Source organism: Rattus norvegicus, chromosome 10, assembly GCF_036323735.1.
Source record: "Rattus norvegicus strain BN/NHsdMcwi chromosome 10, GRCr8, whole genome shotgun sequence".
Lineage (NCBI taxonomy): Eukaryota > Metazoa > Chordata > Mammalia > Rodentia > Muridae > Rattus > Rattus norvegicus.
Window position 1 is genome coordinate 33,676,192 of NC_086028.1, and position 22,844 is coordinate 33,699,035.

The 22,844-nt window shown below is 47.1% G+C and overlaps 1 protein-coding gene and 2 non-coding genes across 4 annotated transcripts; 2 read left to right on the plus strand and 1 right to left on the minus strand.

The window, feature by feature from the left end:
* Window positions 1-156: 156 nt before the first annotated feature.
* Window positions 157-11,241, minus strand: Trim41 (tripartite motif-containing 41). 2 transcript variants are annotated; one of them, NM_001134737.1, is made up of 6 exons: window positions 9,724-11,241; window positions 6,092-6,187; window positions 2,827-3,057; window positions 2,330-2,352; window positions 1,983-2,110; window positions 157-1,695 (listed from the first exon to the last, which is right to left on the minus strand). In NM_001134737.1, the coding sequence occupies exons 1-6, from the start codon at window positions 10,528-10,530 to the stop codon at window positions 1,094-1,096; spliced, it is 1,887 nt and encodes a 628-aa protein (NP_001128209.1). In that variant the 5' UTR covers window positions 10,531-11,241; the 3' UTR covers window positions 157-1,093. The 2 variants fall into 2 exon arrangements, with proteins under 2 accessions (NP_001128209.1, XP_038941847.1); XM_039085919.2 differs by lacking the exon at window positions 157-1,695 and having other exon boundaries at window positions 2,107-2,217; window positions 9,724-10,595.
* Window positions 11,242-12,467: 1,226 nt separating this feature from the next.
* Trnav-cac2 (transfer RNA valine (anticodon CAC) 2) lies at window positions 12,468-12,540 on the plus strand. The gene has a single exon. It is a non-coding gene; the product is annotated as a tRNA-Val (tRNA).
* Window positions 12,541-18,958: 6,418 nt separating this feature from the next.
* On the plus strand, window positions 18,959-19,031 carry Trnav-aac4 (transfer RNA valine (anticodon AAC) 4). Its single transcript has one exon. It is a non-coding gene; the product is annotated as a tRNA-Val (tRNA).
* Window positions 19,032-22,844: the final 3,813 nt, after the last annotated feature.

Below are 22,844 nucleotides of genomic sequence, written 5' to 3' on the forward strand. Positions count from 1 at the left end.
CAATTCAGAGCAGACCTGGAACCTCAATCCCAGGCTGCTGATAACCAGAAACCTGATCCTGAATGGAGCAAGTGTGAAAACCTGAGCTGGTTCTGCATGTTGCAAGGCAAAATGCACTTAGAGACAGTTCTATCAGAAAACATAGAGTCCACAAAAGAAGCAAATAAACACTTTTTTTATTTTTTGCAATACAACCCACTTTCCCTCCCCAAGAACATGGACTGACCTCAGCCACCAAAGCAGAGGACAAAAGCTGTTGCTGTGTCAGAAGGCAAGGGGTTACTAGAAAAATAGATTATACCCAACAGTCTCCCAAGGATCCAGACCCCTGTCCCGAGCTCCCCTAACAGGGCTAACCACATGTAACTAAAAGGCATGGAGAGGCCAGAAACCTCACTGAAAAGGGAAGAGAGCCTGGCAGTGAAGACTTGGGCTCCTACCTAACGAAAAAAACTAAGATGCACAGAGAAAATAATTTATTGGGTAATGGTAGAGATGTCATGCTGACCATTCCAGATCTCACTGAAGCTAAATTCTGGCCAGTCTATGGAGGTAGAAATTGGGGGTGGAAGGAAAGCTTAAGAATTCCTACTTCCCCAAGAAAAGTAGACTTTACACAGCACTACCCTTTTGCCCAGTCTGACTTCCCACAGAGCCTCTAAAACTTAGCTGGTCTGCACCAAAACATGGGAGTGTTTTGCCCAAACCCTCCAGCCTCAGAAATGACGGGTTGAGTAGGGGTGGAAAAGGTTGCATTAAATAATCTCCACACACTCCATACTCCAACATGTGGGACCCAGAGCTGGACCAAGCTAGGTAGACAGGGAGGGAAGGTCATATCAGGCAGCTGTTCATTACTGGGACCCATGCAGACCTGTCAGACAAGGGTAAGAAAAGGCTGAGCTGGAGGGGTTTTGTTTTTTTTTTTTTTTTTTTTTTGGGCTCCTAGAGGGAGAAGTAGCCTGTGTACAAGAGGGAGCAGGAAGCAACTCAAACAGTGGGAGGAGTCTGGGCTCCCAAACAGTGGGCAACCATCCACCACCACCCGCCCCCCCAGTGGTGACCAGAGGGGCCCCTGCGGGTGGCAGGCTGATCAAGGGCAGAGCTTGATGCGGGTACCCTTGGAAAGTACCCGGAAGAAAGGAAAAACACGCTCGCCAAGAAAGGCAGCTGAGAAGGTGTGTACATGAGCTAAGGTATCTGCGTTGTAGAAGCCCAGGCGCCCAGCCTCATAGTCCAGGTACACGCCGAAACGCCGTGGTTTCTCACATGGGCTCAGCAGTGTCTGCTCTGTTGAGCTCTGCGCCTGGTATCGTTTGCCGTGGGTGCCCACGCACCACACTTCCCGCTGAAGCAGGAGCTGCTGAGGCAGATGGAGCCGGCGGCGGCGATGGTGATGGCGTGAGGAGCTGGCATCCCCACTGCTAACAGAGGACCCCCCAGAGCCCACTTTTTCTTTATGATGGGTTGATTCACGGGCAGCACCCACTGCCCAGCCCCGCCGCCCACCCACCTCTACCTCCCAGTAGTGCCGGCCCGAGCGGAAGCCCTGGGCCCCTAGTACACAGCAGTCTGCTGAAAAGCGCTTGGAATGTTCAGGAACCTCCTGCCGACGTTCTGCCAAGCGGACTCCACGGCGATCAGGGGACAGCAGCAGAGCCGGGTGAGCTGTGTCTGGGTCCAGTGTCAGGTCCACTTAGAAAGAGAAGGATGGTACAGAGGAGCTAAAACACCTTCCCCTCACACCTTTTTCCTCCCCACCTATCCCATCCATTTCTTTGCTCCCACCCTAATTAGAGGCCAAGTCAAGATCTATGGGTTCTAACCACCACTCTAATTCTAACACCAGCTGGCCTTCCCCTGTCCCTGCCTTTCCATCTCACCCAAAACCTCAGAATATACCATCCCAGCTCCCCAAATTCCCTCAACTTTATCTCAGGTCTGTAAAAGGAAAGGCAAAGGAAGGTCATTGACCTCCCTACCTCTTGCAGCCTGACAGAACATCCGGCTCATTTTCCTCACGATGGCGTCTGTCAGAAAGTCGTGGCTATGGGGTTGGCATGGGTCAGGGGACCAAATCTCTGGGGGCTGCAACTGTATCTCTTCACACCTGGAGGAGGGGGACCAGGTAGGGGGTGGGAGCATGATATTCCCAGAGTAAAGAATGAAAGCTAAGGGGGGAAGGAGCAGAGGGTCTAAGAAGCAGAAACTTAGGTTCTGGGGAGAGGGTGGGAGGGAAGGAGAAAGGAGGGGGGAAAAGGAAGTCTCAGAGAAGCAGGAATGGGGAACCAGACACTACTGGGTTACAAAGGGTAGAGTGGGAACACACCTATTGAAAGTCTCCTTGATGTCCTGGGAAAAAGACAAAAAGAGGGAAAGAGAAAAAGAGAAAGAAAGTGTCAGCTGCACAGGAATCACTGCTCTCTCTCCCAGTCTCCACAGAGAAAGGTCTGGATATGAACAGGAAGGGAGAAAAAAAAAAACCTTCCAGGCTCACAAACAAAAATACTTCTCAACTACCATAACTAACATACTACCCACCCACCAGACCTAATCATCCTACCATAGGCCCCAGTAACAGAATGCTATCACTATTCTTTCAATTCTTAAGCCCCTAATTGTTAACAACTGAATCTGCATCCTTAGGTAGGTAAGACTGACACATTCAATACTGTCACCAGCTTAAAAAATTTCTTGGTCTTCAGACATTTTTAAAGTTAGGGTTCTTTCCAGTTAGGTAACTCTGGGCAGTAGTTGGAGAGAACTGTCTAACAGACCAAAAAAGGAAACAGAGTGAATCAGGGCAAAGAGGGGGACAGTGCTCACTTGCAATAGCCGCAGGCCCCCCTGTTGGCTCCGCTCTTGGGCTTCAGCAAGCAGGCGGCTTAGCTGGACAGCCTGCTCTTCAAGGCGGTTGGCTGCTGCTCCTGCACGTCCTAACTGAGCTTCATGCATCTCCCGGAGGCGCCGTTCTAGTCCTGCCTGCTCTTCAGCCAGAAACCGTGTTAACCGTCCAAACTCTGAGGCCACAGCTGCCAGCTCTGACTTCATCTGGCTCTGGAAAGATGCAAAGGGAGGAATGGAGACACAGTTCTGTGATCCAGAGGAACCCAGTATGAGTTCCACCACCCATACGACAACTCATAACCAGCTATAACTCCAGTTCCAGGAGATTCGATGCTCTCTTTTGACCTCTAGAGGCACCAATCATGTGCATATATGCAGATGCATACATGCAGGCAAAACATCCATATACTAAGATTTAAAAAAAGGAGAGATACAATGGGGAACAGAGGCCACCTGTATACACAAAAAGGTAAACTTAAAGTGTTCTGTCTGGTGCCTCTCACTCTCAGGCAAAGGAGACTCATGATCCCCAACCCCAACAAGTTCTGAGAATGGGAAAAGAAGTCTCCTCCCCAGTGTTATTATATGGACAAGAAATAGACCAACTCCTTGCATTCTGGTTCAAATTCACCAATGCCTTTCTGGAATAGTTATCTCTTCCCTGTCTACCTAACTTTTCAGACGGAAGCTTCCATGTTCAAAGGAACCGTCTCTCCTCTCCAGATTTTTGTAACATCGCCTCTGTATCACTGTGTATCTCCATGATATATGGTATTGGAAGTGCTATGTCATAATGTGGGGACACATGTAAAGATCAGAGGACAACTTGTAAGAGTGGGTTCTCTCCTTCCACCATCTCAGTCCCAGAAACCAAACTCAGGTAGCAAACTTGGTGGCAGATGCCTTTAGCAACTAAGCCATCTTGCCAGTCAAGTTGTTTCTGAGACACAGTCCTGCTCTGTAGCCCAGGCTGACCAGACAACCTTCCTGTCTGTACTTCCTTTGTTTAAAGATAAACCATACGCCCAGCTCTGTAGTGTCTTTTAAAATTATCTTCTTCTACGCCATATGTTCCCAGAGATAGGACCTGTGTAAGCCTTTACCACAGTGCCAACAGGTAAGTATTTGTAAGAAAGTTTTGGAATTACTAAGTGAGAAGAGTATAAGCAGCAAGATTTGAAGTGAAGACACAGACATGGGGGGCTAAGGCATATAATACCAATACTCTTTAAGACTGAAGCAAATGAAATTACTCCACATTTGAGGCCAGCTCGGGCTACAATATAAAATCCTTTCTCAAAACACAAAAGATGCCACCAAATTAACTCCTGACCCTCAGTGGTCACAATCGTCAGAAGAAAGCAGTCACTCAAGTTCTCTAGACTAGGAGTCAGCAAACTCCTGTAAAAGTGCAAACAGTAAATGTTACACACTTAGAACAACAGGTAAAACGTCTTGTAGGTATAACTGTTCCTAGATATTCCAGTGGGTTTCCAAATTAGCAGACATGCAAATAATCCCTTTTCCTTCCATATACTTTAAATGTCTCATAACACCCTATACATTGTAAATACTACCAAACAGTATACTGTGGTAGTCTGAATGAGAACAGTCCCATAGGCTTGGCCCAGACTCGATCCCCTGTTGGTGGAACTGTTTGAAAGGATTAAGAGCTGTAGCTACACTGAAAGGGTGTGTCACCAGAGGTGGGCTGTAGGAGCTATGGCCTTGTTGGAGGTGTGTCACCTGGGTGAGCATTAAGATTTCAAAAGCCCACACCATTCTCTGTTCACCTATTCCTACCCTGAACCATGAGACCCAATAAACATTTTCTAAGTTGCCTTCATCATGACTCTTCAAGGCAATAAAAAAAAGTAAGACAATACTGTAGAAAAGAATAACACTTTCTGGGGGAAGGGGTGATGAGACAGGGTCTTACTATATGCTTGTGGTTGTCCTGGAAGTCACTATGTATACTAGGCTGGTCTCATCTTAAACTCATGGACATCTGCCTGCATCTGCCTCCCATGTCTGAGAGGAGTAAAGACGACAAAAAAATCAAACCAAACAAACAAGTGGTGGTACATGATTTGAGTCTCAGCACTTGGAAGGTAGAGGCAGGCAGACCTATCTATGTGAGTGAGGCAAGCCTGGTCTACAGAGCTAATACCACGAGAAGCAAGAGCTACACAAAGAAACTCCATCTTAAAAACAAAAAACAAAGAGGGCGAGGTTGGGGAATGAGTGTGTGTGTGTGGGGGGGGGGGTGTTTGCTATTTCCTATTTGATCTTGAAGGAGTACATAGACAGAACACAAGTTAAACTTAGTCTCCTATAACAAAAGAAAAGTGCCTAGTCTCAACCCATTTGCAAGGCTAGACTATTTTAAATGACAACTATACTTTTTCCATTAATAGTACTTTAAACAAAGATTAAGTGGCCTGAGTAAGGAGGAGGAACTAACAAGCAGGTAAGGTAATAGCTGTCAAATTGGTTTCACTCTGTCTCAAAGACACAGATCCCAACATACATTTTCTAAAACACAGAAGACCCTAACAGTATCAGCTTGGAAGCTGGCCAGACATGACATTGTGATTGACATGTCACAGCACTGAGTTCCTAATGGTGAGTGAGTGTAGATGGCACTACAATGAGTTCTAGAAGTGACAAAGCCCAGTCTGACCAGGAAAGAGGGAAAAGGTGTCACCATTTGATGGCTGAAGCTTAGCTTGGCCACAGGACTAGTCCATTCCAGCAAAGCTTGCTAGCCTTCTGAAAACAGATAGGAAATTGAGGGAGGCAAGCTAGTGTAAATGGGCTGCAAACACCAGGAAAGGACAGGGGGTCTCTGCAATGCTGCTGATTACTAATTTTCCCTTTTCCTAACAGCTTGCCCTTCACCCAAGAAGCAGCAAGCCTTTCAGACCACAACCTTTAATGTTTAGGGACAGTCTGCCTGCCATCTGTGTTTATCCTGGGACTTAGTACTCCTCTGCAGCTGTGGTACATATTTGCTCACTTGCTTTCTATGCTAGCCAGAGTCAAGGGCTGGGTATCCTCTGTAGCTTTAGACAGACAACCAGCCTCAATAAGCCACGCCTCAATTTCCACATTGGATAAACTGGAAAGGAACATGCTTCCTGACTCTGAAGGCTGCATCACCACATATCTCTACAAACGAGGCAATCTCGCCTTCCTGACCCTGACAATAGAATCAGTCAGTCCACTCACACATATCACCCACCTTCAGCTCTGTCACCCGCCTCTCCTCCTTGGCCTTCATCTTCTGCACAGCCTCTAGATGCTTCCTAAGTGGTTCCACATGCCCTTGTAGCTTGGCCTGAGGGATCAGGAAAGGGAAGGTTAGTCAGGGAAATGATGAGAAGCACCTGTCCTACAGATCCTCTCTCCAATCCTCCCTACACTAGAGATTCAATGCTTTATATTGCCACTGTTAAGTGTCCTTCCCATACCCCCTCTCTCAGATGACCTTAAATGTCCCCAACTCTCCCCTGCACTCATGATGCATAGGCCCTGTGTGTGCCTTCGAGAGGCTGAATGGATCTTTATGGCTGCAGAACTCTATTCCCAACAGCTGGTGTACACATGGCTTAATGTCCTCACCACATTAAGTCCATCCACAAGAATATCCCTGCCACTGGTCACTTCCATTTGATAAGCCATCTTCCGTAACACCTACAAATCTTAAACACTTTTCCAGAGATGTTGTATCTATGCTAAAAGTCTTAAAGTGATTCTATACCATTTTCAAAATATAAGCCGTACATTTCTACTGTCCCCTCCTACATGTCCCCATCCACGCTCTTGACTTAGGATTCCATGCTATTCCCTGGGCTTGGAAACTACCCTATTCCACTAGTCCAAGGTGTTCTTCCTTTACAGCCCAGCTTCCCAAGCATGGTTCTGACTCGATGTACCCCAGCCTCCTCGGTGAGACTAAGGAACTTGAAGGACTCTACACTTCTTCCCAGGGCATAAACAATTTACAAATGTGCCTTGCAGACATTACAGGGTCCCTTACCCTCTCTTTTCTTTCCTGAGGCAGGGTCTCATACAGTCCAAGCTAGCTGGAATGTGTGTTGAGGCTGAGGATGAGCTTGAACTTCTGAACTCCTACTCCTACCTCCCTAGTGCTGGGATTGCCATTTTTCTTAGTTTCTATGCTCTGGTTGTCTGCTTTGTTTTCCATTCAATTACCCACTGCAGGAAAAACAAAAGCGCTTTCTTCTTTTAGTTAGAATTCTAACAGCAATCAGATACATAAGCAGTCCATTCCAGGCATTTACAGCCATGTCTTTCTCCTGCAGAGACCAGGATGGGTATAATAAATGCTGCCTTTTACTCTTTTTCAGTGTCTTTTTCCTTTGACCTGTTCCTTCCTTTTCATTAGGGGAAAATACAGGATGAACATTTCGCCTCACTCCAAGCAGAACCAAAACTGCATGTGGGTAATCTGAGGCAAGCCCTGCTTCATTTCCTCATTTGAAAATGGGAGTAATGTCAACCTCACAGATAGCAAACTTAGCAAACTTCCTAACATGTGGCAAAAAATCAGTAAATGTTATCCAGCATTTGCCAACTATATTGTAAGCCGCCAGTGACATCCTGATAATGACCTATGAACTAAAAAGGTAACTGACCCCAGAGTACAAGAGGCAATTGTTACACAACTGTTGTGGGAAGTATCACTGGAGCACTAAATCAGTCATTCCATCAAATAGCATATACAAAATTATGCATTTTGATATTATTGCTATTTCTCCACCAACAGAATCGGTCATTTCTATTCTATAAATTCAGAATTTACAAAGCTTAAACGTACCACTTAATATTTGTCTAAATTGACAAGAAATCACAAGTATGGGGTTGGGGATTTAGCTCAGTGGTAGAGCGCTTGCCTAGAAATCGAAAAAGGCCCTGGGTTCGGTCCCCAGCTCCGAAAAAAAGAAGGAAAAAAAAAAAAAAGAAAGAAAAGAAATCACAATCATGAAATCAAAGAAATCATGATGAACCTAAATAGACTATTACAGGGCTTTTGTTGTATTTTTGGCACAGTTCACTACACAACCATGCTGACGTAAGACTTGCTGTGTAGATCAGGCTGGCCAAAAACTCACAGAAATCTGCCAGCCTCTGCCTCCAGAGTTCTAGGATTAAAGGCCTGTGCCATCACTCCTGTCCCCCACCCCCACCCCTCTTTTTTTAGTACAAGTTCTCTGAGCTGGCAAGATAGTGTAGCTCTGAAGATAAGTTCAATCCTTCAACCCACAATGTGGAAGGAGGAATCAATTTCCAAAGTTGTCTGCTAACCTTTGCAAGGGGGTTATACTCACACAAAATAAAAACTAAGCCACACAAAATAAAAACTAAGCCAGGAGTGGTGGCTCACACCTGCAAAGGCTGAGTTTGAGACCAGCTTGGTCTACACAGGGAGTTCCAGGACAAGAAGGGCTAGGGAGAGACCATGTTTCAAAAACTATCAACAAATAATTGATTTTTTTTAAAATTGAGTCTTGTGTAATTCACATCTCATGTAACTCAGGCTGGCCTCTATCTTGCTGTGCAGTTAAGGATGACCTTGAACTGATATTCCTGCTTCCGCTTTCCCAAGTGTTCAGATTAGAGGCTTGCATGCCCATCTTAGGCTGTTTTCTTTCTTTCTTTCTTTCTTTTTTTTGGCTCTTTTTTTCATTGCTGGGGACCGAACCCAGGGCCTTGCGCTTCCTAGGTAAGCGCTCTACCACTGAGCTAAATCCCCCTTAGGCTGTTTTCTATAGATACTCTCACTGACTCTGAACTTCTGCAGTACGGCCTACTGTACGTTTGCAAACCTCCTCGAGTAGCGGACGATCAGCTGTGAAGCCTCAGACTCTAAAGCTCTGTTAATGATGACCACCTAAATAAAGTTACTGATCGAATCACAAATAACAAAGCTCTGGCCTGACAGAGGCTCCACACTCCTAGTTCCTGGCTTCGATTCTGAAGGTAGTTCTGTGTTGGATGTCTCATAGATAAATGTCCTTCACATATGTCCAAAGGATCAGAGAAATAACCAGACAGTTAACCAAATGAAATTACACTCCAAGAACAGTCAAGTCAGAAAGTCAAACTAAATATCCAAGTAGGATGTAGGCCCCAAAGGGAGGACGTTCACATCAAAGTCTATCACTAAGGCTGTACAGCATATAAACTCCATGTTCAGAACTTAAACCTGTTTCCCAATCAATAAAATGAGAATAGCAAACATCAAACTCACAGTGTCTTTGAATTATAAATGATAATCTATAAAAAGTGGCCAGCACAGTTCTGACTATATGTAAGGTGTCCTGTGAATATTAACTAATATGCCTGTGGTAATGAAAGTTCAAAGACACTCTCAAACTTGAGCAAGATGTTTTGCCCTAAGAGCCTCTCTCTTTTCTGGTTAATACATGAGACTGGGTGCGGAGAAAAGCCAACAAAGCCATATCCTAGGAGAGGTGTGGAAACCATTGAGAGACAAGTGGTTTTTGTTTTTTTTTTAATCTGACACTTGGCTATTTCTATGCTCCTGTTTCAGGCCCTTCACTTGTTCTTTAGGTCTCCATTTCTTGCAATCTTAAGTCTTACCCATGTCAGATTCATCCAGAAGAAAACAGTACTGGCAGTGAAGCACTCCCTGTCACTAGTCCCCCTATCCTTAAGCCACAAAGGAAATTAGAGGATCCTTCTCATTTACCCACCTTGAAGTCAGTGCTTAGACAGGGAGAATCAGTTTTCAATGACAAGGTCCTGTTAGGAGAACCCACATCCCGTCCCCAATTCTCTTTACCTCCTTCCCATCCTAACTACATCTGCCTCCTCTCTTTTACTCACCTTGTACTCCTGCACTACCTCCTCCAATGGCACCACACTATGCTGTTTGTGGCTCCTGGATTCGCGGCACACCACACAGATGGCTTCTTCATCCACCTCACAGAACAGCTTCAGGGCTTCTTGGTGTCTGGGACAGATGCCTTGTTCATTCACACGACTCCCTCGACCAGGGGTTGGATGCATCTGCCGAATCACCTGGACCATGTTGGCCAACTGCAGGTTGGGGCGGAAGCTCCGCCGAGGAAAACTTTTTCGACACTGGGGACAAGTGAAGCACCTCCGAGGGGCTGGAGGTGGTGGCAGTTGGGTGATCGGGTCCAGCTCCTCTTCCTCGTCTTCCTCCAGGACTTCCTCCTCCTCATCCTCATCTTCCACCCTCAGGTCCTCCACATCCCCCAAGTAATAGTCCAGTTCTTCCTCCTCCTCCTCCTCCTCCCACACATAGTCCATGTTGTCCCAGTTAGACCCGCCTATACCACTACTCCAGAACACACCTTCCTCTTCCTCCTCGGCCTCCTCCTCCATGTCACCCTCATAATCTTCATCGCGCATAGGGGTGTCCCAACCCCCGCCTGCCCCGACAGCCTCCACTTCTTCCTCCTCTCCGACCTCCTCCTCCTCCTCCCGATCCAACTCATCTCTGTCTTCTTCATCCTCCCCGCCCCACAACTGGGTTACACACACTCGGCAGAAGTTGTGCCCGCAGCCGATGGACACGGGGTCCGTGAAGTAATCGAGGCAGATGGCGCACACCGCCTCCTCCTGAAGGGTCTGCACAGGGTTGGGTGTCATGGCAACGGCAGCCATCTTAGTGTCCAGTCAGCCAGTGTAGAAGTGCGGTGGGGGGAGCGGGGGGGTGGGGCGGGGGGGTCTCCCGTCTCTGAAGCCCAGAAGACCCGTCCCCACCCCAAGCCCAGCCTCTCCACACCTTGCCTGCGGCGAGGCAAAGGAATGTCCTCCGACCAGCCCGCCCCTCCACACACAGTCCCCTACCCCGAGACGACAACCTTGTCTCACAGAAGGGAGGGGACAGAGGTGAGTACCACCGACAAGTACCTCAGGTGGACCTGAGTGCAAATCTGCCCCAACGCTCCCCTGGCCTCCTCATAAACCCCCGCCCCTCCTCACTTCCTGGCCCCGCCCCCCAGCTTCCGGCCTCCCTCCCAACGCTTCCGGCGTCTCCACACGACCTGAACTCACGAGTTCCCTTCGAGGGTGTGTTACGCCCCCTTCTCCCACGCCCAGCCCCGGAGCGACAGGAAACGAGGAGGAGACGCTCTAGCTGACACGCGGGAACAGGACGGGAGGGCTAGGACGGCGGAGGCCCACATCTCGGTGATGACTGGCCGCGAAGAACGCGTACAGAGCGGAAGAAGCCCCCATGCCCTGCCAGCGGGGACAGACGGCGGAGGGTAGCGAGGACGTTGAGCAGCGCCCTGTTCTCCGTGCTACAATCGCAGCGGCCTAGCGCCATCCTACCGACCAGGCACGGACGACTGCAGAAGGGACTCCCAGGACCAGAGCCGGAAGCTGAGGGGCGGGTCCGCTCAGCGTCCTCCAATGTTTCCGGCCCCTCTAGACCCAAAACTTGTTCGTTTGAGACTCCGGGGGTCCCTCCAAATAGGATCTTGGGCGGAGCCTGACGGCATATGATGAGCCTGGAGTTAGAGGGGCTCCGCCCTCCTTCTGTGCTGGGCATTTTCGTGTCCGTTTTAGGAACTGCAACATTGCCGGCGAACTACAGCACTCCTATAAACCCAGCACTTGAGAGGGTGAGGCAGGAGAATTGTGACAAGTTCCAGGTTTATCTAACCTGAACTGCAAAGTGAGACCCTGTCCCAGACAACAACCAGCAACCAGTCAAAACAAACAAAAAACAAAACAAAAACCCTGTCAACTGGTCACTTCTCCCATTACTTATTATTAATATCCACGTTCATATTAAATGGAACACTGTTCAGCTATATAAAAGGAATCTTCGGAATAAATTAAGTAAAAAGTGCAGATTGCTGAACACTGGAGTATATAGGAGGGCAAGTAATGTTAAGTGTATTTGGTACTTTGAATGTCTACACAAAGTAAATATGTAGTAATATAAAATAAATCATACAAAGTAAACCATAGTTGCTACCTCACAGAATTTCGTGAGGATTTTGAGGTGTTGAAGTTAGCTACTCTACCATATTCTCGTCTGTGGAGGGAAGAAGACAGTAGAATTTCTCTAGGAAGGCTGGCCAGTCAGTAAAGACACTTTTCCGATTACGTAGTTCTTTGTATATCCTTTGGAACAAGTCCGTGTGTTCTCTTTAGAAATATCTTCCAAGCGTAATGGGGTTATTCCAATTTTAATACTTTCTGTGGGCCGTGCACACCTTTCATGTCGTTCATCCGAAATGCTTTTGAGATTTGTATTCCTGAGAATTTCAGTCTAAGGGGAAGAGGCGTCCCGAATTGTGTTGTGGAACTTATTTGTGAGAGAATCCTATCCCTGTGGTCCCCAAAGCATTTCTCTTGCAGCTTTTTTTTTTTTTTAATCTCGTTTTTGTTAGTCTGGGGGTCATAAATAATTGATGCACCATATCCTCTGAGCGCAGATTTAGTTGGGTACCGTGACCTCAGAACACCTCTAATTGAACGTACTAAGATCATGAACCTTAGTGGGGCAAATCTGGTTTTAGGAAGTGGACGCAAGCCTGTCCGATTGTAGCTTTAGGAGCTTGCCGAGCAGCGCTGTAAACAGTGCGGTTTCCGTAGTGTAGTGGTTATCACGTTCGCCTCACACGCGAAAGGTCCCCGGTTCGAAACCGGGCGGAAACAGTTTTAGACCGCTTTGCAAATTCGCTTTCACAAAAATGCTGTTTTCTTGAAAAACTGTTCCTAGGACATTAGGAACTGAATTGGAAGTTAAAAGTTTGCGAAGTAAACTCACTGTACTCTCCTTTCCTGAAGCCATTACCTCTCCAAGAGTAGGGCGCTTTTGGATGTCGGTAAGACAGTAATAATTGAATTAAGAGCACGAGGCTCTTAATTTCAAACCGTTGTTTCTAGCCCTACATGGGGTGAATGTCCTTTTAGAAAGGACAACAAATTGAAGCACTTTTGTGACCAAAGCAAGATGGTGCTCTGCTGTCTGCATTATTACAAAGATGGTCAAAGACCACTAAATTGGGAAGCCTGGTGATAAGTGAGAAATGGGTACCGTTTGACAAATTCCTGGAGGCTGGCCATCGACCAGTTCACCACGTTTTAGTCAATGCCCAGACGTCAGAACCGGCTGCGCTGATGGCTACCCTGTAGCTACGGAGACTGAGACCTATGTGAGGTTCCAAACCATCAGTTAGGATTTGGACTTGACTTCCCAGTCAGGAAAGCTGTTCTGTGTGATGAGAACTTCCATGTTGGTTACTGAAAAAGGAAAAGAGAAGAGAAAAGGAGAGGAGAGGAGAGGAGGTGAGGGGAGGGGAGAGGAGGGGAGAGGAGAGGAGAGGAGAGGAGAGGAGAGGAGAGGAGGTGAGGGGAGGGGAGAGGAGGGGAGAGGGGAGGGGATGGGAGAGGAGAGGAGAGGAGGTGAGGGGAGGGGAGAGGAGGGGAGAGGAGAGGAGAGGAGAGGAGAGGAGAGGAGAGGAGAGGAGAGGAGGTGAGGGGAGGGGAGAGGAGAGGAGAGGAGAGGAGAGGAGAGGAGAGGAGGTGAGGGGAGGGGAGAGGAGAGGAGAGGAGAGGAGAGGAGAGGAGAGGAGAGGAGGTGAGGGGAGGGGAGAGGAGGGGAGAGGGGAGGGGAGGGGAGAGGAGAGGAGAGGAGGTGAGGGGAGGGGAGAGGAGGGGAGAGGGGTGAGGGGAGAGGGGAGGGGAGGGGAGAGGAGAGGAGGTGAGGGGAGGGGAGAGGAGGGGAGAGGAGAGGAGAGGAGAGGAGAGGAGGTGAGGGGAGGGGAGAGGAGGGGAGAGGGGAGGGGAGGGGAGAGGAGAGGAGAGGAGGTGAGGGGAGGGGAGAGGAGGGGAGAGGGGTGAGGGGAGAGGGGAGGGGAGGGGAGAGGAGAGGAGGTGAGGGGAGGGGAGAGGAGGGGAGGGGAGGGGAGAGGAGGGGAGGTGAGGGGAGGGGAGAAGAAGAAATGTTTCTAGTTGTGGGGTGACTCAGCCCTTAGCATACACCGTTAATCACCTCTGGATAAAATATAGACACTCCCTTAGCACACAACTTTAATTCCAAACAATGGAGGTAAAGTTAGTATGTAGAAGGAAGCAGCCATGTTTGAAAGTGATATCTAATTCGGTGGCAGATAAAGTGAAGAATCAGAGAAAGATTTGACAGAACAGGATCTGCCCAATTCTCTTGAGAAGAGAAAGGAAAGAGAGGCTACTCGAGGGGCAATGCTGACAGGAGAAGAAGGCAGATTTAATGGGACAGTTATCAAGAGACAGAATAACAGGAGAACAAGCTAGACACAGGTGAAGACAGAATGAGCCAGAGAAATGAGAAGGGGCCAGAAGATTAAAACAGGTTGCTACTGTTAGTTTGAGGCCAGGCAGAGCAATTCAGGAGCTGAGAGAAGCCAGATGAGTCAGGCAGCTTGGAGAGGAGAACAGAACAGCTGAGTTGACCAGCCATCCTAAGATCAGAAAGAACCAGGGAGAGGTGGCATTATTCAGCAGTAAGTCTCAGAGGCTGAAAACATCCTAGGACTAGGAAACAAGCTAGAAGCTTCCAGAATTGGCCTAGGTTCACAGAATGAGGCAGTAAGCCTTGGAGATGATAATTACATCAGATGAATAAAAGCTACATTTACATCAGCTTATTTCTGTCCATACATTTCATCATAAGACCTTAGTCACAGTAACTCTCCAGGAATGTGCTGGGACCATGCTAGGAAGTGCCTGTTTTACAAGTTCTGACTAATTCTCCCTCTGGTCACCCTATTGGGTAATACACCCATTCCCTGGACCCAACTGCAGCTTTGACATGTTTCTGGAGTGGAAGTTTACTCTTTGTCTAGTATGTTTAATCAAGTAGCTTGATGCCATTATCAGACTTGTAGTAGCCTGACTTGCTTGTAGGGAAGACCTAGACAACTGATATAGGTAAAACCAGGATCAAATTTACAAGAGTAAGGAACAGTTAGTTGGTTTATCTCATTTGATAGTAACAAAGCACTTCCTGGAGTTGAAGATGTTTGTGTTAGGGCTTTTCAAAAACAAAAGAATAATTTTAGATTCCTTCCTGTGCAGTGGTAATGTGGAGATCACAACCAGCAGAGACAGACTCGTAAAAGTAACTTTTTTTTTTCTTTCCGGAGCTGGGGACCGACAGCTCTCTACCTCTGAGCTAAATCCCCAACCGTAAAAGTAACTTTTATTCTCTTGCTTTGTTTGTTTCCTAGGTTTGCTGCCTCCACCTGCTAACCCCGGAAGCTTCTAACATCTGTACAGTGTAATCCAGGCCTAGAATGTTTCCAGCTTCTGAGACGTGCTTGTTGATGTCACTGTCAGACTTGTAGAGGCCTGACAGGAAACCACCCTTTCTTGTTCTTTCTGAACTCTGTCTGGTTCAACTCAGCTGTTCCGTCTCAAACTCCTCTCCCAGCTGACTGACTCAGTCTTACTTTTCTCTTGGCCTCCGAATTGCTCTGCTTGGCCTCAAACTAACTCTGGCAATCTTTTCTAATCTTCTGGCTCCTTCTCATTCCCTTGCTCGCTCAGTCTTTACCCGTGTCTAGCTTTTTCTTTCTTCAATCTGACCCTGTAAAACTCTCCTGGTAAAACTGCCTCTTCCTCCCTCTCTGTGCTGCTCTCCTCTCCCTCTCAGCTCGACTGTACCGCTCTCTATGAACACTGCTGTATTCCGGTGCTGCCCTCCCTCTTCCTCATTCCTCTGTCTGTCTCTCCCTTATGTAGCTTCCCTTTCCCCTCTCTTCTCATGAGTTGGGCATATCCTATTCTGTCAAATCTTTCTCTGTCAAAATCTTTTAAATTCTTCACTTTCTGCCACTCAATCAGACATCACTTTCAAATACGGTTGCTTCCTTCTACACACTAATTTTACCTTCCTTTTTGGGATTAGGGATGTGTGCTAAGGGCACGTCTGTATTCCATCCAGAGGGATTAAAGGTATGTGCTAAGAGCTGAGTCACACCACAACTAAAAACAGTTTTGTTTTGTTTTGTTTTCAGTTTTTGCTTTTGGGTTTTAGAGAGTATTTCAGTACACCACCCTGCCCCCAACAACTGCAAATTTCCTAGCTAACCATGGGTGCTCAGAGCTACCTGAGAGACGGATGTGGAAAATTTAGGGCCCGTCTGGGCAATTTAGTGAAAAATGACTTAAAGCTCAGAGTCAGTATACTTGGCACTATGTGTGAGACCCCAAGTTCAATCCCTAACAGCACAAAAGAAAAACACGCACACGCATGTGTCTGTGTGTGTACTTGTGTATGTATGCATGCCATGCTATGGCCGTTGCACTCTTGAACACTCAGAGCATGAGACTGGGCCTGTTACCACTTCCATCACTAAGGTGTGGCTCATGAAGCCCCTGTTCAAAGAAGGGCTAAGATACTCCAGCCTGAGGATAGATGGGCTGTTGATAGTTGCTGGGAAAGGGGTTTAGGAGCTCCTGTTCATTTCTGAAGAGATGGCAACAGTTAATGGTTTCCAGGACAGAGATTCTCTTCAAGTAGCGTAGCTGCTACTAAGCTGCTTACATGGCTCTGAACAGCCCCTCACCCATGCTCCTATAAGTAGTCTTAACTAAACTCATTGGCTCTCCAAGCTAGACAGGTGAAATGGTTTCTCTGTTCCGCCGCTGGTGCCTCACCTGGGGTGGACGGCTATTTGTTCTTCTCCCCAGGAAAAGCACACACAGTAACTGTCTTCCCTTTATTTCCTGTCTGGTTATGCTGGCCCCTTTGTAATGGGGTTGGCTGTGCCTGGTATTATCTGCATTTGATTTTGGCTTTCCCCAGCACGCTGTTTGGTGTCTGGGAGAATCTGTCCTAAAGAAGAGCGCATTACAGAAAACACCCTAAACGAGCCTCATTCCTTTCATGTTCTTCTGTTCCTGTCCACTGTGTGGTGGGTGATCATGAGTCTCATTTCTCTCTGGTATGTTCTTCAGACATTTCTTTGGAAGCACCAGAAGATAAACGCACATTCTTTTCCACCACCACCCCTCTGTTCTAGAGAGGACAGCACACTGTAGACACTTATTTACATTTTTTTCCCATTCAGGAACATACGAATGCCATGTTTTGTTTTGTGTTTTGAGGCAGAGTCTAAGTAGCTCAGGCTGCCCCCTCAAACTTGCTATGTTTTTGAACTCCAGACCCTCCTGCCTCTACGTTCTGGGCACCAGGATTACAGGTGTGCACTGCCGTGCCCAACTACAAATGCCTTTTTAAAGCATTACACACACACACACACACACCCCACATCACATACACATACCACATCACACACCACACCACATCATACAGATATACACACACACATCTCTCTCTCTCTCTCTCTCTCTCTCTCTCTCTGCCCCCCATCTCTCTCTCTCTGCCCCCATCTCTCCCCCTCTCTCTCTGCCCCCCATCTGACTCTCTCTCTCTCTCTCTCTCTCTCTCTCTCTCTCTCTCTCTCTCTCTCTCTCTCTCACACACACACACACACACACACACACACCAAATCATCTTCCTGCACCGACAACGGCAGAGCTAAAGCAGTGCATATTGGCAACTGAAACTAATAATGATTATAATGATTTGGGGTTTTTTTGTTTTTTGTTTTTTTTCTTTTTTTCGGAGCTGGAATGATTTGTTTTAAAACCTCAGCCAGCCATTCACCTGGCTTCTCTAAAGTTTATTGATGAAGGACACAGAATCCAGCTTCCCAGTCAGTTCAGTAGCAATGGTAAACACTAACTAACCTAGGAGTCGGAGTGAGATCACTTCAGACTTTGAACTTCTTGCACAGTTACTTGTGTGGTCTTTTGCAGATTTTAGGGTCATCTCTTAAGATCATTAGTCGCACTGGAGGACTTTCCTCAGAAGTCACCCACCCGGCACTGGGGAGGCAGAGGCACGCAGGTCTCTGAGTTCAAGCCCAGCCTGGTCTAGAGAGTAAGTTCCAGGACAGCCAGACTTACATAGCGAAACCCTGTGTCAAACATACCAAAAAAGAAAAACAAATATCTCTTTCCTATTAAAGAGACATAGAAGTGGACAAGCTGCTCCTTCCCTTCCCTCCCTACAAACATAATGCTCGCTTGGGCTCTAGAGATCGAAACTGGGCATAAATCGGTAAGCTCAGTCTTGAATAGGCTGTGAGAGACCTTAAGGATGTGCCCAAGACACAAATGAATCTGAGTCTTCGGCAGGCACAGTGAAGCCTAGATGGGACTCTCCGGGGATATGGAGAGGATGAATTGCCACAGGAAGAAGGAGTAAAGCTCCCACTGGATCCAGAGAGAGAGGCGTGGGGAAAGCTAAACAACGCGCTTGCCGTCTGGTAAGGCGAGACAAGGCATCCTTGGATTAGACACCTGGAGGCCTTTGCTGACCTCAACCAGAGACACAAGCTAGCCCAGCTCTCCATGTTAAATGGTGGAGAGAGGATTCTGAGTCTTTGATTCAGCAAGGAGAGCCCCTGCCTTCCGAATCCTGACTCGGTATTCGGGAATCAGTTTGAGTGCCCGAAAATCATATTCTGATTTTAACCAATATTAACCAGTGAATGCTCTCACATTTGCAAAGCACAGATCCGCATATAACATTTAACATATGCTAACCTGCATCTCAACTCTGTAATGAATGATAAGTTTGATGGGATTTATCTTGATTTTAAAAGTCCTTCGTTGAAGTTTTAAATTTTGGTAACACCTTCAGCTTACTACTTTCAATTTTGTCTTTATCTTAATAATCTTCCATACAATAATTTCTGAAAGCATACTTAAAAATGATTTCTCTTGTGACTTTAGAGTCCTCCTTCTTCCCTGTTTCCTCTCGATTGTTTCTGTCAATTGACCCCGGATTAGGAGGACATTTAAAATCCTCCCGCTCTTTTCTTCGGAATAAAAAAAAAAAAAAAAAAAAAAAAAAAAAAAAGCACAAATACAGTCAGTCGGTCGGTCGTTGGAGTCACATTTACCTTGTCTGCTACCAGACCCCCGTCGTCGTTCTTCTCTCGTCCAGAGTCTCCAAGACTGGTGGTTCGTGCCTCAATGATACCATACCACTTAATGAACAAGAACCTCACAAGCGTGGGTTTCCGTAGTGTAGTGGTTATCACGTTCGCCTAACACGCGAAAGGTCCCCGGTTCGAAACCGGGCGGAAACAGCGCTTAAATTTTCTTCTCCCCTTTCGGTTAATGAACGGATATTTTAAATTTCATTTATTTATAGTTGGAGACAAAGAGGGGGGGGGCAAGAGGAGAGAGAGAGAGGAGAGACGGGAGAGAAGGAGAGAGAGTGAGTTACCTAGTCCTAGGCCTCAGGATGCAAGAGGTGGTCTTTTTGTCATTAGACTTTGAATCCTAGCGGATCCAGCGCGACAGGTACGCTGTGCATCCACAAAAGGAAGCACATTACCAGAGCGGCAGTTTGTTTGGAAATGTGCGTTGGAAGTCCAGTCTGCGGAAGATGCTCACAGGAGAGGTGGCCGCAGGGATAGCAACCACACCCACACAGTGCATTGCCGCTCCCTCGCAGGAACTTTTCCATCCATCTCCGTTTACCGCCACCATTACCAGATGTGTTGGGCAATTAGCGATTGCTGGCTAGGGGACGAGCGGTAGGATGAGCCAGCTTGGTCACACCCACCTCTGGTCCACGGTGTCCCAGTGGCGTCTGTCTCCCTTGCTATCTCCTGCTGTCCTCTCAGGTTCCGAAACTATCCTGGCTTCAGCCTCTCCCTCTTTGGTCATCCTTACCTGCAGCTGGGGACAGGTGAATTGAGAGGAGGTCTCAGCCGCCACGAGGACACTCAACTCCGCAGCCAGCGTGACCTCTGATCCCCCAACCAGACGTCTCGACAGGGGGATCCCTCCGTTGTGTGGACACGACAGCTCAGTCTGCTCCCACAATGTCTTCACACACCAGACTCGTGCGCTAGGCAATTTGTCTCCCCGCAGTACTGTCGCACTTTAAAGTCACACAAAACATTCACCGAAGTAATCAGCGATGCAATCCTCCTTAAAGATGCACACATCCGAAGTTCAGGCACGGCATGATCCATATCAGCCCAGTGGTGGCAAAACTGCTCGGGCCACTAGCATTAGCACACTTTCTACACCAACAAGGTGCTCATGGCTCAGTCACTGCTCTGAACTACAGATCACTAAGTCCAGGATCCAGAAGAGGCTTTAAAAAACAAAAAGCAAAAAACAAAACAAAAACAAAAACAAAAGCAAAAACAAAACAAAACAAAACAAAACAAAAAAACAGAGAAGGCAAAGATCCTAGACTCGTTTTGAGAATTATCTCGGAGTTCCTCTGCTTACGCCATTTTTCCGTTTTCCTTTTAGGTTTTTTAGAAGAGTGTCTCTCCATCCCTTACCCCAGACTCTGGACTACCCCTCAGCTCCCCCTCCAGCAGACCTTTATATTTAGCCCATACTGGAACTTTGGGACCTCAGGATCCCATCACTCACCCCTTTATCAATCTTACTCGATTGGATTCGATTGATGTCCCAGTTAACTAACATAAGGCAGTTTTCAGTGATCTTCCACGTGGAGACAGGAAGTAAATCGATGGGAAAATATCAGAGCTAACACCATCAATCAGCTGGGACTCCCAACAGCCCTTACAGGTAGCTGTCACTTTTGAGTCATTTGTCTTTTGTCTTTTAAATGACAATATATACAACCTTCCTACACTCTTCTTTTCTCTCTCTCTCTCTCTCTCTCTCTCTCTCTCTCTCTCTCTCTCTCTCTCTTTCTCTTTCTCTTTCTCTTTCTCTCTTTCTTTTAATTTTAGCAGAGTGAGTTTAGGGTTGTTGAGGAAAAGTGAGAAAGGTCCCAAGAGACAGAGAGGGCCTCCAACAGCACAATAGCACATTTGTCTCCCTTTAACCAACTAACAGTTAGATCTTTTTAGCTAGGTGTGGGTGGAGCATGCCTAGAGTCTCAGCAGGGGGGCATGTCGCTACAGGTTCAAAGCCCTCCCTAGTCAACATACTGATCGCCTTCCCCTTACCTACCTGGATTGCCTGGTTGGGCTTCAGTGGGAGAGGATGTGCACAGTACTGCTGGGACTAGAAGTCCAAGGATGGGGTGGTACACGAAGGTAGGGTGGTGTTAGGGGGTGGTTGGGAGGTGGTGAGGGTGGGGCAGGGGGACTTCCTTAGAAAAAAGGAGGAGGCATGGGGGGGGGGGAATTCCTTAGGGTAGGACTGAGAATAGAGGACGGGGGATATGATCAGGATATAAAGTGAGTAAAAAAAAAATAAATTTAAAAATAAAAAAACTCTTTTTGCTGTTTAAATTGTAGCAGCTTGTATCAGCCGGCACCCTAGTACACTGTGCCCTTTGTCTTTTTAGCCCTGGCAATCTGAAAGCACCCTTGTTGCCAGGCAGTCATTAATGTTTTGGCTTATCTGTCCTTTTCTCTGTCCTCTGTTGGGGGGGTACTGTTGAAGGAGGTTGAGTTTCTGTGTGTTTTCACTAAAGTGTAAAAACCATGAACTACACGGTGGTGGTGTACGCCTTTAATCTCAGCACTCAGGAGCAGAGACAGGCAGATCCCTGAGTTCGAGATCAGCCAGATCTACAAAGCAACTTCCATCCAGGGCAGCCAGGCCTACACAAAGAAACTCTGTTTCAAAAACCAAACCAAGCAAAACAAAACAAAAACATCTAGGCGGTGTGTGGAGTCGAAGATCCCCACGAAGCATCTCCACTTGGAACTTCCCTAGGGAAACAGTTGAAAGGCTCCAAAATCACCTGGGAAAGTCTATTTAATGACAAGGTGTGGAGCTAATGAAGCAGAACAGTGCTTCTCCAGCATTTGTGAGTCTCTTGGTTTGATCCCAAGGGACCTGAAAAGATTACAAACACCTCCTGCTACACATTACAGGTTCAATTGTCCGACTGTCCATCTACATATACACCGGCACATAAAAACCCCTGTGTGTGTGTGTGTTGTTTATTTGCTTTTTAAAGATTTATTTTATTTTACATCTATGAATGTCTGCCAATATCTATGTAAGTGCACCACATGCAGTGAATGACAGTGAGGGGTCCAGGAGAGAGTATCAGATGGCTGCAAGCCTTTTGTGTGAATGACAGGAACCAAACTCAGGTCCTCAGCCAGTGCTCCTAACCACTGAGCCATCTCTCCAGCCCTCTATCTGACTATGTTTAAGACTAAGTATCACTGTGTTGCCCAGGCTGGTCTTGAACTCAAAGGGTCGTGTGATTGAGCATCTTGTTTCACTAGGAGTTTTAATTTTGTTTTGTTTTTCAAATAAACCTCAACAGACGGTCTACAAAACTGTCTACCTAAGTTTTTAATTGACACTCAAAACTCCTCATTTTCTCTTTTGAATACTGTTAAATTTTTTTTTCATTTGTTTTTGTCTTTGATAGAGGGTTTTTCTGTATAGCCTTGTGCACTGGCTGGTTTTGTGTGTCAACTTGACAGAAGCCGGACTTTTCACAGAGAAAGGAGCCTCCCTTGAGGAGATGCCTCCATGAAACCCGGCTGTAAGGCATTTTCTCAATGAGTGATCAAGCCAGGGGGGGCCCAGCCCATTGTGGGTGGTGCCATCCCTGGGCTGGTAGTCTTGGGTTCTATAAGAAAGCAAGCTGAGCAAGTCAGGGGAAGCAAGCCAGTAAGTAACATCCCTCCATGGCCTCTGCATCAGCTCCTGCTTCCTGACCTGCTTGAGTTCTTGTCCTGACTTTTTGTGGTGATGTGTTCAATGTAGAAGTGTAAAGCTGAATAAATCTTTTCCTCTCCAACTTGCTTCTTGGTCATGATGTTTGTGCAGGAATAGAAACCCTGACTAAGACATTTGATACAGGGTTTCTATGTATAGCTTTGACTGTCCTGGAACTAACTCTGTAGACCAGGCTGGCCTAGAACTCAGAGGTCCACCAGCCTCTGCCTACCGAGTGCTAGGATTGAAGGCATATGCTTCCTACCAATGGC

Excerpts from the sequence above, each read along its gene's own strand:
- Trim41 (NM_001134737.1), bottom strand. The coding sequence starts at position 10,530 with ATGGCTGCCGTTGCCATGACACCCAACCCTGTGCAGACCCTTCAGGAG. Across the intron at positions 2,111-2,329 it reads ATCAAGGAGACTTTCAATAG|GTGTGAAGAGATACAGTTGC; the intron begins GTGTGTTCCCAC and ends CCCCTCCTCCAG. Across the intron at positions 1,696-1,982 it reads GTTCTGTCAGGCTGCAAGAG|TGGACCTGACACTGGACCCA; the intron begins GTAGGGAGGTCA and ends TCTCTTTCTAAG.